Raw genomic sequence first — 15,680 nt, 5'->3', positions numbered from 1 at the left:
ACATAATTGTGGAAGGTATTAAGCAATCCGTTAATCATTTTTTCATATGCCTAAGAAGTAGAAAACTTTTACTTTATCCTTAAAGAATGAGATAATGGTTCTATAGTATTAGTTTATAATTTCCTTTAAATCAATTTAATGTTGCATTAGTAGTAGAACCATGTTTATAACATAATTAACATGTTCTAGTTACCATACCCTCATTAATTGATTAAAGCAAATCATTATAAAACTAATTTTCCTTTATAAAGTGCACATCAATTTATACATAGGGTAAGGCTCCGGTCACAAACCAATTTTCACAAGGTCCTGTTACCAGTGAAGAAACATAGCCCTCTTCAGGAGTTGCTCTCAACGTCCAAGAATTGGTATTCATTCTTGTATCCCAAAGATGGATCCCACAATTTTGGTTGCCGTACATAACCATCTGATTTGTACAGTTATCAGCAGAGAAATTCAAAAGGCTGATGGCACCTTCCTTAATATCCTTCTTCTTGATATCAGCAACACCCGAATACTTTTCAACAACATTACCAAGACCTCTGGAGATGTAATCAACAGGAAACATATGCATCATGCCACCACATGCTCCAACTACAACTTGAGCAGGTCTGCTCCGGAGCATTGCAGTGCACAGTGCACGGCTTCCCTCAAGGTGATAAGTTAACCTCGACCGAAATGATATGTCCTTTTCCAACTTTCTATAATCCCACACCTTGACAGTGGAATCATCAGATGCACTCACAAAAAAAAAATGATAAGTTGAAATGGCTATGTCATTGACAGCAGACCGATGTTCTTGCAGTTTGTACCAAAATCAAACCTTTTGCAACGTTAACATTTAAATGCACAAACACTGATTAATGTATATGGCAATTAAACACAGATTAATGCATATAGCAATTAACATTTCTAATTCGTCTTAAGATTGTAGGAAATAAGTGCTAAATTGCAATAAAATAAATAAATAAACACTACAAACAAAACAGATTTTTACAACAGCAGAATTGAATTAAAGGAATCTTAATTGAGTCGAGGCAAGTGTTAGACACTATGACCTTAAGATGAATTACGCCCCACAACTGTGCTTATGGTTTACTAGCGTTCGCCTCCCAAGATACAACGACTTCCCTCCTTGTGAAAGAAGCACTGCAATTCACAAGGAACTTTGAACCGAATTATGCAGGAACCTCTCTTTATGAAAACTCTAATGTTTTCTATATGTGAAAGTCTGTATGTAGAGAATTAAATTGAATGAATAAAACTGCAATAGGATTGCTCTATTTATAGATGATGAAATACCCTTTCTAAAAAGGTATCTCAATCTGAAAAAGCAAACAATGCATCCCTTGGTCTGAAGAGTTGTCACCTCAAACAATGCATCCCTTGGTTTGAAGAGTTGTCACTCCCCATGTGAAGATGTCTTTAACCCAAGAGTCATGTCTTTAACCCAATGAATTTTATTAATTTCTATTAAAATAGGAAAATCAATATTAGTTAATATTAAATTTTCCAACAGTTTTTGGCACTAAGACTAACGGTGATGGTGCGGCGCCACGTGCTGTAGTTATCTCCATCAAGAAGTTAGGCAACAATAACAAGTCCCGGATGATCCGAGGACAAGAAGTGAGGATCAGTATGATCCATGGGTTGTGTGGGAGAGGGTTTGCTTTCTGTGTTGGAGGTTTTGGTCTCTGTTTGGGAGGTTTGGCTAGTGTCACCCATGGAGGCTTCGACAACTAGGGTTTGTAAACAAAGAGACGCCTAGAATCGTTGCTCTTATACTATGTCAAATTGAAGACTGTGTTGAGAAGAATATTTCTCCGTTGTATTGATAGAGCCAAAAGGCTAAGTATTTATACAAAGAGTTACAAACCCTACAAGGAATACTAGGTTACTTGGAGTCTACTCCTAAATCAATCACAATCAATTACAATCTATGTAAGATCTCACATCAACCAACGGAGAGGGGGTGATGTGCCTTATATGTGCACACCCGCATCCATCTAGCACGAGGCCTTTTGGGAGCTCACTGGCTTCGGAGTCGTAGGAACTCCGAAGTTAAGCAAGTTGGGGGCTAGAGCAATCCCAGGATGGGTGACCCACTGGGAAGTTGCTCGTGAGCTTCCAGAAACAAAACCGTGCGGGCAGTGAGGGGGGTCCAAAGCGGACAATATCGTGCTACGGCGGAGCCGATCCCGGGATGTGACAATTTGGTATCAGAGCCACTCTGCCGTGTGGTGCGAGTGTGCCGATGAGGACGTCGGGCCCTTAAGGGGGGTGGATTGTAAGATCCCACATCAACCAACGGAGAGGGGGTGATGTGCCTTATATGTGCACACCCACATCCATCTAGCACGAGGCCTTTTGGGAGCTCACTGGCTTTGGAGTCGTAGGAACTCCGAAGTTAAGCGAGTTGGGGGCTAGAGCAATCCCAGGATGGGTGACCCACTGGGAAGTTGCTCGTGAGCTCTCAGAAACAAAACCGTGCGGGCAGTGAGGGGGGCCCAAAGCGGACAATATCGTGCTACGGCGGAGCCGATCCCGGGATGTGACAATCTATACATAAAAGGAAACTAAATAACTTCCTGATTTCCAACAATACAAGTCGAGATGGTGGTCGATATGTGCTTGACCACATATTCACCGGTTATAATTGCACTTCTCTAATTTTCAATTAACCTCTCTAGAGAATTCCTGTACATAGCAGCATGTATTATAGTCTGCTTCTGGTGATCTTGTAAAGTCTTCTTCATTTTCATTGGAATGCCATGTTTGGGAAGAACATTCTTATACGCTGCTGTAGTACACGGATCATGTCTCCAACTTTGCATTTCTTCATAGCATCCCATTTTTCTTTAAGTGAGAAAACTTTGAATAGGAAAAGAGCAGAAGCTGAAGAAACCCCACTAACAAGGAATAATCCACGAAAACTGTTGAGGTTAAGAGTATTGGGAATGCTTTTGTCCTCATACATAAGAGTTGTTTTACTCTGAAACCAGGCTTCTTCCATTTCTAAAAGCTTTCCTTCTTCTCTCAAAGTTTCAATTTGCCTTGATATGTCATGAACTCATTTGGATCCTTTAGGGAAAATCTACATGTAAAAGATGAGCAACAAACTAATCAGCTTATAGAACTATACCTTTTGAAATTCCTTTTTTCTACAAAAGCTTAACTAATTTATATCTTTCTAACTATAACCACAAAATGAAAGTAATCAAATTTTTTAGAGAGATTACTCACAAAGGCAAAACCATTGGTGGTAGACTTGGTTTTAATCATGGAAAACTTAGCAGAATACTTCGCTAGAAAGATCTTGATATATGGAATCTCGTCAATGATAGCAGAAGCACCACCATGCTTACTTCCTCGTGATAAAGCATCAGCATATTCTTCTTCCGAATGAATGAATTGCTTGAGTCCTTTGAAATTCAAGTCTATAGGTCCTTTGGTGAATGTACCTATTTGGTAACCTATAGAGTTCACTTTTGAGTTGAATTGTATCTGTTTTACTGTCATCATTGAAGCTAAAGTTGCAGTGTAACTGGAATTCAATATAAGCACTACAAACAGCCATACGATCACCACAAATTTTGCCAAGTTGTTTGACAACTTCTCCCCTGCAACACACAGACAAAATTTCAGCTTCATGTGCTTTACTGGTTCACAATTAAAGAACATTAGTAGTATCATTCACATCCCTATCTCCTTAACCCGATAATATTTTCTGCGTCAGTCTAATAAAACCTTATGATAAACTGGAATTAATTCTATTCTTCCATCTGAATGATGTAGTACTCAACTTTATTCAACGGTACTCATGGTTTCAAATATCTGTTTTAAAATCTTATACGTTCTTTAACTCCCTAGATGAATCACCCCTCAAAAGAGATCTCAACAAATACTGCATTGACCATTTAATTAGCAGGAAGACTTTTTTACATAATTGGAAGAAGTGAGACAGAGCACTTACTATGAGCAAAAACAAGGGTTGAGAAGGAGAACCAGAATATAGTTCCAATTTGCTGTGAGGGCGAACCCTGGAACTCTTGGTTAATCGGACGCTCAATTAGCCACACAACCAAACCAGTTACCACAAAGAAACAAAAACTTGTTATCCAGAGATCTGCAGAAAGAGGTTTCAAGAAAATCCACATGTTTTCCTTTTCATTTGGGACTATCATTCCCACACCTAAGTCTGTATATGGTACTGTAAAATCAACATATAAGGACCTGTTCGATGTGATTGTCGTATCTCCAACAACAGCATCGTATTTCTGTTTTATTCGCACCCAAATATGTGGCAGGGAAAATCATTAATGAAGGAAGTTAGAAATTTCTGTATATAACAAGAAGTAAAAATCACCAAAAATAATATACTAAGACAGAACAATATTTTTGTCCATCACCAAGATCAAAATTTAGATTTATCTAATAGAAACAGACTACGAACCAGACACATGCCATTATATTTATGTGTGTGTTTGTACGAAGATCAGTTTCTTGGATATCATCATGTTGAGTTTTGTCCACTGACCCTATCAACTTAAGCTACTTAGAATGTAGATTTAATCTACTACGATTTGGGCCATTAATTATTTGCATTCTACCAGAAACCAACAACCAAGTGTACCTTGACATAAACCTGGTGAACAAGGTCATTGTAAGTCCCAGCAGAATGTCCATTGGCATCCTGAAATGGAATAAACTCGTAATGTACTTTATATGGCAGAGCACCAATTGCAGCTTTGAATACGTCTATACAAAATCCAGTGACATATGTTCTATTGCCCTGAAGATCATGGTCCACGCGCACAAGTTCCTTGAACCCTACTTTCACTGGCACGCCAATTCTTAGTTTTACTTCACTCAATTGAGTCTTGGAACCTTTCAAGACTGTGGTTGATCCTCCAGGCCAAATGATTGTCTCCAGATCACCAGTGGAAATTAACTTTCTTTTGTTATGAAGCAGGTGGGACTCCTTTATGTTTCCTTCTACACAAGGCAAAAGCCCAACTGTTCTCTCCCCTTTTCCTATCACATTTACTATCTCAAATGCCCCTGAATTTCGTTTCCCATTTAGATACCGAGTTTTGCCACTTAAACCTTTAAATCTACCTTCCAATATCTCTCTAAGAAGCAGAACTCCATGTCCGGAGGGCCTCGTATTATTTATATCATTTGGTAGGTCTAGTCCGGTGTATGGCTGGTTAGTTGTAGAATTTACTATCCTTGCCCTCTCAATTGCTTCTGCTAGAGCCCAAGTGGCATCATATGCCCAGATTGCATCTGCACTTAACTCCCTTACTTCTACATTGGCCTCCTCCCTGTAAAATTTCCTCCTCAATCTTGAAGTAAGATTGTGGAGACTCCTTGATGCTGGAATGCAAGACTTCAAACCTACCACTCCTTGCATTGACTCAATTACAGATAAATCCATGGAATGCAAGAAATTCATGCTACTTGATGTCATAATCCAAGCATAACCTTCACCCATCATTCCTAACCTTTTTGCATTTAAGAAAAGGCAAGGCACAAGCAAATGTGAAATGTGCACGAGAAAAACCTTAGTATTCAGTTGCATTAGCTTTTGGAGCTCTTCAATGATTTGTTCACTTCTTGAGGAGGTAGCAAAAGAAATTTTATGTGAAATGTACACATTTTTCTCTTGTAAGGAAATGACCAAAGAAGGAATGATGTCTCTCCTGTATTTCGTGTTATCATATATAAGGATAACATCCCTCCATTCGAACTTTTTAATCAAGGCACTGATTCCCATAATTTGAGAAGTTTCATCCTGTGTGATCTCAACAAAGAAGGGATATTTGTTAGAGGGAGAGGGAGAAGGACTAGGTTGAGAAAGAGACATCACAGGTACTTTAGCTTCTTCTCCTAACTCGGCCAAAAGGTTTGCTTCCATGCTTGTTTGTGCACCAATTATTGCTTGCACTTGGACGTCGTCCAAAAGATTAAGAGCTGCATTGGTTAACAATTAGAGTGTAACACAACTTATAGAATGACCATAAGTGTATTTATCATATAGCAAGTGATACCATGCATGCCTATGCATCCCTAAGAGTTAAGGTCACATGTCAAACCCCAAATAATAATGAAGTAGCTTTGTTGAAATCAGAGTATTGCCTACATGGGAACCACAGGTTTCAGAAATCCCTAGAAGAAACTATTCTCTGTTTACCACTGGATCCATCATGTTGTTTCTTCTTTCATTATTAATTGGGTATACACTGAATTTGTCATTCAGAACGGACTGCCACGTATAGCCTTTCTGTTCTGTTTCTTTAATTTAGAGACTACTTTGTAATTCCACAATATTTAATTCAGACGTCAACAGGGAAATGGACAAGTTCAGATGTTTTGAAATTGTGACCTTGTTTACTAGGCTTCAGAAGCTTGGCTGTAATATGAACAGCTGCAGCTGCAGCTATAGTTCTCGAAGCAACAACTTCTTCTCGAAGTCTGCTTAGGCAGCCGCTGACGATAAGGCTTTAGCTTAACTAGTTTTGGTCAAAGGCACAGTTAAGAAAATGAGAAGAAGCAACCAACTAGTTCTTCTTAGTTTAGTTGGAAGAGGTCCCAAGTCGGAATCCCCCACTCCCCCCAAAATCATCAAAAGAAAAAAGAAAAAAACAATATGAGGACAAGCATAATGAAATTAAGAGCAGTTTAGTAGTTGAACAAGCACATTGAAATGCAAAGCGCTTTCCTGGGCCATTATTTCCATATTATTCTGGAAACTAATGTCAACTAATGTATTAAATTTGATGATGACTTCTTTATAATATGGTGGGGAAGGAAATAATCTCCTAGAAGCTTTATAAAAAGGAAAAATAGAATTAGTGCCAAATGCGTAAATACACTCAGTCCAAGATACAGCAAGCAAATTCAGCCAAGATTTTGAAATGATAGAAGAAAATATAGTCAAAAACACAAGTAGTGTGTAGAATGGCTCACCAGCTGATAGAGCATGTAGAGGTTTTGCTTTGGAATCTCTAGTGTGTAGAATCACTCTTGTGGTGTAGTTATTATGCATCTGGTAGAAATCAGACAGGGCTGTAGTAATGCAACTGTCAACAATCTTTCCTTCCCTTGATTCCATATGAAGAATCACCCCAACGTGAACCTCTTCCACGATTGTGGGTCGACTATCGTAATGCATATCTTTAGTTGCAGCGCACAAGAAGTATCCGAGGATGGACAAGGAGGTCACAAATGAGAAGCAAAGCATGGTTTGCTTTTTCTTCCCTTGAAACTCCATTTCCTCTTGTTTTTATGTGATTCTATATACTCGGCTGAAGATTCCTATGTTCTTCATGGGTGAAGGGAAACTACCACATCGGCTGAAGATTTCTATGTTCTGCAAGTCAAGTCTATGGAGAGTCCCAGAAAGCTCATCTCCTTGGAAGTCAACAAACATGCGGATTCGTTACGTTTGTGGCTTACGATTAAACGATTAAGTTTAATGTTTTATTACGAAATCTCTGATTTTTCTGTTGGTCAAGTGGGATTTAAGTTTAATAAGGTACAGCAAAACGATTGCCAATTTTAAAGAATATTCCACGCAAAAAGATAAATTTTAGTATAATGGTCACAAACATACAAAATTTAGATCGGAAAACTCATTTTTAGTCAATAAAATATCTCACATTTCATAAAAGCCCAATGCCCCACATTAAGACATTCACACTAGCATTTATGATGGACATTGTCCATGGATCGATTTTACGTCAAAATTGCGACTGAACCAATTACAATATAATGACTTGGTTCGGTTTAGTTTTGTCAAAAATCACGAAAAAAATCGTACCAAACCAAACTAATTTAAGCCAGGTTGGTCTAAGCCCAATTCAACATTGTTAATGCAATTACAACAACAAAAAAAATTCACAACTTGCTACGTTTTTTTTTTCTTTTTTTACTTTCTAGATTATCAAACCATCCTAAAACTCAACATGCAATAAAACTTCATAGTTCAGTTCAATAACTAAAAGCTAATATTGCAAAAGCTCAAAACCAAACAATTTACGGTCCGATTCGATTTTTAAACCGTTTGACTTTTTTCTTGGTTAAAACCAAATCAAATATGGAATTATGATTTGATTTGGCCAGTTTAGTCGGTTTGGGAGGATTAATGCCCACCCCTACGAACATTCACATCGGTAAAGTATCTTCTACATCAGAATTGTTGACGCACAATTTTTGCACCACCAGTCAGAGTGCGTCAAAACCTAGTAAACCCTTCCTCAATGGTGGACTTGGGGTTTTTGAGGTCGCACTTTTGTATGTTTTCTATTGCACTTGGGGTAGCCAAGCGTGGTGGACAACAACTCTAATCTCCTGAAACCGAAACATGCAGTGGTCACTGAATAGATGGTGACGGGTCCACCAACCACCCTCTGATACTAAGTATGGAGGAAGTTCATATTACTTTTTTTTTAGGTGTAAAGGACGAGACTTCTTTTCCGTCATTTTCTGATGTTGGACTGTTGAGTATTTGATTACAAGGCGTCCTTGGATTGGGTGGGTGGTGGGAGTGTGGCACGTTTCCCTTCCTTTCTTAAGAACAGTGCGTATTAGTGGGATAAGCTATGGGTCTCGTTTCTATTGCTTTTGGTCTTTACGTGCGAGACTTTTGTGGTCAGACGCTTGGGATGACACGCTGGGCAAAAATTGTATAAACATTGTTTGGGCCTGGGAGACCTTTCTTTGCCATCTTGACCTTTTAACGACATCGGCTTCCACAACATGCGCCGTGTGTTGTCAATACCCTTCAACAACGCCCAATGAGCGCTGTGAAAGGACTTTTTTCTTGTAGTGACCATCACAACCTTGAAACCACATGACCTTGTGCTTTCAAGCACACTTCCCTTTACAATTTTGGGGCGCATGTGTTCTCACGGCCGTTCATCTGATTAATCGGTTGTCCACACAAATCCTTTCCAAAAAAAACCCCTTTTGAGTTGTTATGCACTAAATCGCCCTCTTATTCCCACCTCCGCGTTTTTGGTTGCCTTGCCTATGCTACCTTTGTCTACCCTTCGCACAAATTTGATCCTAGAGCAACAAAGTGTGTGTTCATCGGTTATCCTATAGGTCAAAAAGCCTACCAACTCTATGACCTCTCCACCTGTAAAGTCTTTAAGTCGTGATGTTGTGTTTCATAAAGATATTTTCCCCTTTCAGGTTGCCCTTCTAGATGCGCATCCTCCACCGTCAGACACGACCCCTATCCTTCATACTCCTCTCCATGATAACATCTCAGCTCTGCTCCCTAATGACCCTCATGATACTGCCACCCACTCATTCAATGATCTTTTTCCCACCTTGCCAACTCTCACTCAACCTCTCAACTATCTTCACCGCCTGATGTCCTCACTGATTCCCATCCCGACTCTTTACTTGTAAAACCATTTTGCCACTCTCAACGCCACAAGACTCTATCTGTTCTTCTCAAAGATTTTATATGCTCACAGGTAACATTACCATCCCCTGACCATTTGCCGTCTCCGTCGTCATGTCCCACCAAAGGTACACGCTATCCGCTGTCCAATTTTCTCTCTTATCATTGGTACTCACCATCTCATCTCTCATTTATTGCTACTATTAGTAGGAGTGTGGAACCTTCTTCTTTTGCATAGGCATCTTCTGATCCCAATTGGCAATAAACCATGCATCCCCACTGGCTGCCGATGGGTCTATAAAATCAAACACCGATCCGATGGTTCTATTAAGCACTACAAAGTTCGCTTGGTCGCCAAAGGATACACACAAACTGAAGGGATTTATTATCATGACATTTTCTCTCCCACGGCAAACATGATCACTGTTCGTTGTCTTCTTCCTTTTGCATAATGCTTTTCTTCATGGTGACCTTCATGAAGAAATTTACATGTCTCTACTGCCTTGTCTTCAGCGATGGGAGAATTTAGTTTGTCGCCTCAATAAGTCTCTATATGGCTTAAAAGAAGCTTTCTGTCAATGGTTTGCTAAGTTTTCTGAAGCTATACATGCTGCTGGCTACATTCAATCCAAAGGTGATTATTCTCTTTTTACTTACAAACAAGGAAAGTCCTTTTCTGCTCTCTTGATTTATGTTGATGATATCTTAATTACAGGGAATGATATTTCTGCTATCAATTCTCTCAAGCAGTTCCTCCATACTCGTTTCCTTATCAAGGATCTTGGAGATCTCAAGTTCTTTTTGGGGATTGAGGTGTCCCGATTAAAGAGAGGCATTAGTATTTCACAAAGAAAGTACACACTCGAGATTCTCAAGGATGGAGGTGTTCTTGGTTCTCAACCCGTGAATTTTCCCTTGAAGCAAAACCTCAAATTGTCAAATACAAGAGAATTGCTTCAAGATCCATCTAATTTACCTAACCATCATGAGGCCTGACATTACATATGCCGTACACGTGCTAAGCAAGTTCATGCACGAACCCTGTAAGCCTCATATGGAGATTGCACTTTCGAGTCCTGAGATACCTCAAGAATACTCCCGGGCAAGGACTTTTTTTTTCCCGCTCAGAGTGACTTAAAGTTGAGTGCTTATTGTGACTTAGATTGGGCAGGTTGCCCAACCACTCGTGGGTCCACAACTGAGTATTCTATGTTTTTTGGGTAGCTTATTGATTTCTTGGAGGACGAGGAGACAGAAAACTGTACCTCTTTCTTCCGCAGAAGCCGAGTACAGAGCCATGGCTAGAGCATGCTGTGAGCTCTCTTGGCTGCTAAGTCTCTTGCAGTTTTTGCGCCTACCACATCCTGAACCAGCCCTGCTGCATTGCGACAACCTTGCTGCATTAGATATAGCAGCCAATCCGGTCTTCCATGAGAGAACAAAACACATTGAAATGGATTGCCACTTCATTAGAGACAAGATACAAGATAGATTGATCATTACAAAGCATGTCGCATCTTCATAACAGATTGCCGACGTGGTTACCAAACCCTTGGGTAAAGATGCATTCTCAATCATGTTGCACAAGTTGGGAGTTCTTGACATCCACTCTCCAACTTGAGGGGGAGTGTTGAGAATTCACAATATCCCACAAAATTTGGGATTAGTTAGGAAAATATTTCATTGTTGTAATTTGTAATTGATTCTATATTTTTACTTACCAAAGAAGTACAACTAGATTGTAGGACTAGATTGCTTAATTGTAGGACGACCTCTGCTTAATTGTAGGACGACCTCTGTATAAATCCAGTTGCTTGGTTAATGAGAAATTCATTCTGGCAATTATATTCTTATACCAATTTTACACATTGTACTTGTGAATAAAGGTCCTCCCCCATATGCTCCTTCTTATTTGCAACTTGGTTGGCTTCGTGCCGTCTTAGCCTTCCCTTACCAGGATCGCTCCTACACCCGTAGCATTCCTGATTTACCTACTCAACTGTGTATCGATCAAAATGTAGGGCAGTAGTTCTTTCGAACTTCTCAAATCATTTTTCTTGGATTAGCATTTCGATGGGCATTAAACTGAACTAGTCAATTGATAAGATCGTTGATAACCTATTGGCTTCTTCAAGATCGGATAGCGTGAAGCATACCTCCTCCATATTCCTTAAATAGGAAATACTCGGATACTGCATGTGAGAAGCATAATAGTTTACTCAAAATATGCACTTAGGGTATGTTTAGTAGGCCTCACTGGACTGGGTTAACTAGCACTTAAAACCCATGTTTGGTGAAAGGAGGGACTAACTTAAATGAGATTATATAGTCCAACAGTACAAAAAGTGCCTCACTCGCTCGTCCAATCTAGCGAGGCTGAAACGTGGTTTGCAAAATAGCGAGCTCGCTAAACAGAACACGCGAGTCTGAGCCAATGCCTCTCTCTCTTTCTTTCTCTTGTTTCCTTCAACATTGACTTTGCTCTTCTTTGAAGTTGTACTCATGCAAGTTTTTTTATCTCGCCCTTTACATACCTCCCTTCACTCTGTCTACAAAACCCTGTAGCTCTCCACTCTTATTCTCTTCCAATTCCCTTTCGTCTTTTAACTTAGAAAATGAAAAAGAAAGGGGTCAATAAGATCCCAATTGTGTTTTAGGCATTATGGTGTTTTTTTAATTTTAATTTTGTGGTGTGGTAATTGGTTTGTGAAAAGTTGTGGTGCGAGGCTAATTGGGTTTATTCTGTTTTTCTCTTTGGAAATTTGGAAAGAGAGAGAGAGAGAGAGAGAGAGAGAGAGAGAGAGAGAGAGAGAGAGAGAGAGGAAGGCAGAGATGGGAAAGAAAGGCAGAGCAAGAGAAAGAGAGGAAGGAAGAGGAAAGAATGAGAGAATTGTTGTAAATGCATGAGTTGGTGGATGACCACCATACCTCTTACCATTCACCCTTTCTAATTCTATGTAACCTATGCACTAAATATCATAGTTATGGGCTTGTAACTTATGAGTTGTTAATGTCTTCTTACCATTGTAAGCCTATAAATAAGAGGTCTTATCAAGATGAGAGATACAAGTTGATTGACACAAATTATATAGTCTTTCTCTACTTTCCAATTCTCTCTACAACTTTTCCTTAGTTATATAACACGTTATCAGCACGAATACTCTTCAAGCACCAATGAACTTGCCAATTATGTACGTGATCAGTGGTACCAAGAAGACAGCTAATCGAGATGAATATTGAATTCCAAATAGATAAGTTTCTTATTTGAATTTCTATTACTATGTTGATATGCATATTCTTATCTTACCTAAGTATTGAAATTATATTTTGTTTTTGTTTTTGTAAGAAAATCATGATTTTTGTTAAAATCAAGATTTTATATTCTGTTACTTATCAATGTGTTATGAATTACATTATCTAATTCTTATGACTGTAGAGACAACAATACAAAGAACAATGCAAGGAGAAATCAATACCTGAAGATCTTGACTCCATCTCTTATACATTTGACAGAGGGTTTGAAGATGTTAAATTCTTATACAATTAATGGAGAACTAGAATTTACTTAGTTCTTATTCAGTCATGTAAGGACCAGAAGATCCTTAGATTTCAATCCTTATAATATAAATGTTTGTGGACTTGAAGTTCCCCAATTCTTAAAAGGCAAATGAAAACCTGAATGGAACTAGAAGTTTCAACAATTTATTTTATTGCAATATTTTAATTTTTGTTGTATTTTATTTTTACTTAGTTTTTCTTTAAATTCGTTTTTATTTTATGCAAGGACCCGAAGTCCCTAAGTCATATAATTAAATAAAGAACCGAAGTCTTTTAGTTCTTAATCCATATAATATCTATATAAGGGCTTGGAGTTCTGCAATTCTCATAAAGTAAATCAAAACTTGGAGCTTTTTGATTTTTCTCTAACTTGAAACCAGAAGTTCCAACAATTTATTTTATTCTAGTATTTTAATTATTATTTTATTTTAATTGTTATATTCAGTTATTTATTTTCCTTTCAATAATTTATATTTAAGGACCTGAAGTTCGTCATATGACGCGAAGTTCAAATATCTTAGAACCCGAAGTTCTTATTATGCATAATCCAAACTATAAGTTTCGGCCAGATATGCATTAAAATAAATAAATTCTAGAACCTGAAGTTCTAATTGTGTCAACCTCCAAATTGATATTTCAACAAGTGTATATGTATTATGATTTTGGGCTGAAAAATATACATCATGTTAAGAACCTGAAGTTCCAAAATTATTTGGATTTCATGTCTTCTATTTTTGTTTTAATTTATTGTCTTTTTATTTTATTACCTTGAACAATATCATATTACTTCAAATTTGGATCTACAGTTCAAAACCATATATTCTTTTTAATTTGATATAGGCACTCAAACCTGAAGTTTCAGATATACGTTAATATATATCCAAAGTTCATAATTGTCTATTAAGATTAATATTAATATGAACCCGTAATTCATATCCTGTCAAGAACCTGCAGTTCTGGCATAACATATATAAAATATTGATTGAACTTGAAGTTCAGAATCAAACGTTGTTTTTTTCTTTTACTTTATCATGTTTTCTTCAATGGAATCAAAAGATTGGACCCTTCAAATTCATTGGTTCTTAGTTTTTATTATTACTATACTTGATTAGAACCTATCGTTCTATATCACACAATCTAACTGGAATCCGAAGTTATTTAATTATCATATATATGCTATTGCAATCAAATTGAGCTTGAAAGACCTTTGATTCATCATTTAGTTTTGAACTTATTTTTCATAAAATCAATACTTTTATGTGATTTTTTTTTTTTTAACATGATGTTCAAGATCAAATTCAATCTATAGGCAATTTTTTTCTTTTTGTTATGTAACTTGCTAGAACCCGAAGTTCTATACTTTAAAACTTGAAGTTCGAAACCTTTTAAAATTTTTAGTTTATAATAGAAATTTACGAATATGTTCATATTAGAACATGTAATTCTATAAATTCAATTGATCTTAGAACCTAACGTTTGATAAATTCAATTTATCTTATAACCTTCTATTTTATGATTCATATTTTATTTTTATTTTTAGAACTTAGTGTTATTATTATTGTTTTTTTGTTTTTTAATTAGTACTACTTTATTGTCTTTGTGAATTATTTATTTATATCTCATTTGGACCAGAAGTTCCATGTTAAATAATTAGTTGAAGCTAGAAGTTTCAGTATACTTATTCGAAATACAAAATTGAATTTGAGATTATAAAAATCTGAACTATTTGCAACGACATTCTTAATTCAAAACCAGAAGTTTTGATTACACATTTTAATCAAAACCTGAAGTTTTGGATGTTTAATTTGTCTTATGAACCAGGAGTTATCTCCAAACCAGAAGTTATGGATTTTGAAATTTTAAGTCCATAAAGAATGTTTTAAGTATATTATATGAACCAGTAGTTCAATGAAATTTTTTTTTTTTTTTGGGTTCTATTTTTCATGGATATCCTAAAAGTGGATATTCTTATATATACAAATAAGAAAGAAAATAGAGATCCAAGTAAAATTATAATGTGGAAGAGCATAAAGGAATAAATTTATCCTTTCATATTCCAGGTGCTCCAAAAGTAGCAATATGGAAAATATGATGTGTTTCAATTGTTGGTAAATAAAAAGTCTTTATTATGCATTCGTGAATTTCATATGATTGGATCTATTATTTCCTAAAGAAATATAAGCATGCATAATTCCCTGAAGCGAATGTAAGCTCTATATCATTTTCGGAAACAAATGTCACTAACCCATTATCCCAGAAGTGAAATGTTTTTGAACTTAAATAGTATAAAGGGAGGGTCTTCTATGACAAAGCCTCCAAGAATTATGATATTTATTGTTAGTGAAACAGCACACACAACTATTTTAGTTTAAATTTATTTTTGAGTTTAATTACCACTCATTTCGGTAAATATCATATTCGGTTATGCAAACCTGACCAAAAACTATTGACAGGTCAAATTATATACTTACAATGTTTGATATTACTTAGTTCCAGAAGAAACTTACATAGCTTCATACATTCACACAATGGAGTTAATGTTGAAATTATGAACAAATCTGACCGATACTTATGGTCTCGTGCCAAAAGCATGTTAATCATAATTTCCTTCATATGAACTCTTTTTTGATAACAACCAAAAGTTCTTTGATCTATAATTATTTATGATGTGAAAATTTTATTTTTGATTGAATAGTTTTATCAT

The 15,680-nt window shown here is 36.9% G+C and overlaps 1 protein-coding gene across 1 annotated transcript; it reads right to left on the bottom strand.

The window, feature by feature from the left end:
- LOC18785883 (glutamate receptor 1.4) lies at positions 2,561-7,413 on the bottom strand. The gene is made up of 5 exons (XM_020556438.1): positions 6,973-7,413; positions 4,634-5,976; positions 3,974-4,277; positions 3,244-3,620; positions 2,561-3,094 (listed from the first exon to the last, which is right to left on the bottom strand). The coding sequence occupies exons 1-5, from the start codon at positions 7,274-7,276 to the stop codon at positions 3,071-3,073; spliced, it is 2,352 nt and encodes a 783-aa protein (XP_020412027.1). The 5' UTR covers positions 7,277-7,413; the 3' UTR covers positions 2,561-3,070.

This window comes from Prunus persica, chromosome G2, assembly GCF_000346465.2.
Source record: "Prunus persica cultivar Lovell chromosome G2, Prunus_persica_NCBIv2, whole genome shotgun sequence".
NCBI classification, from domain to species: Eukaryota; Viridiplantae; Streptophyta; class Magnoliopsida; order Rosales; family Rosaceae; genus Prunus; species Prunus persica.
Note: the sequence above shows the minus strand (reverse complement) of the source record. Positions and strands in the feature narration are given on the sequence as shown.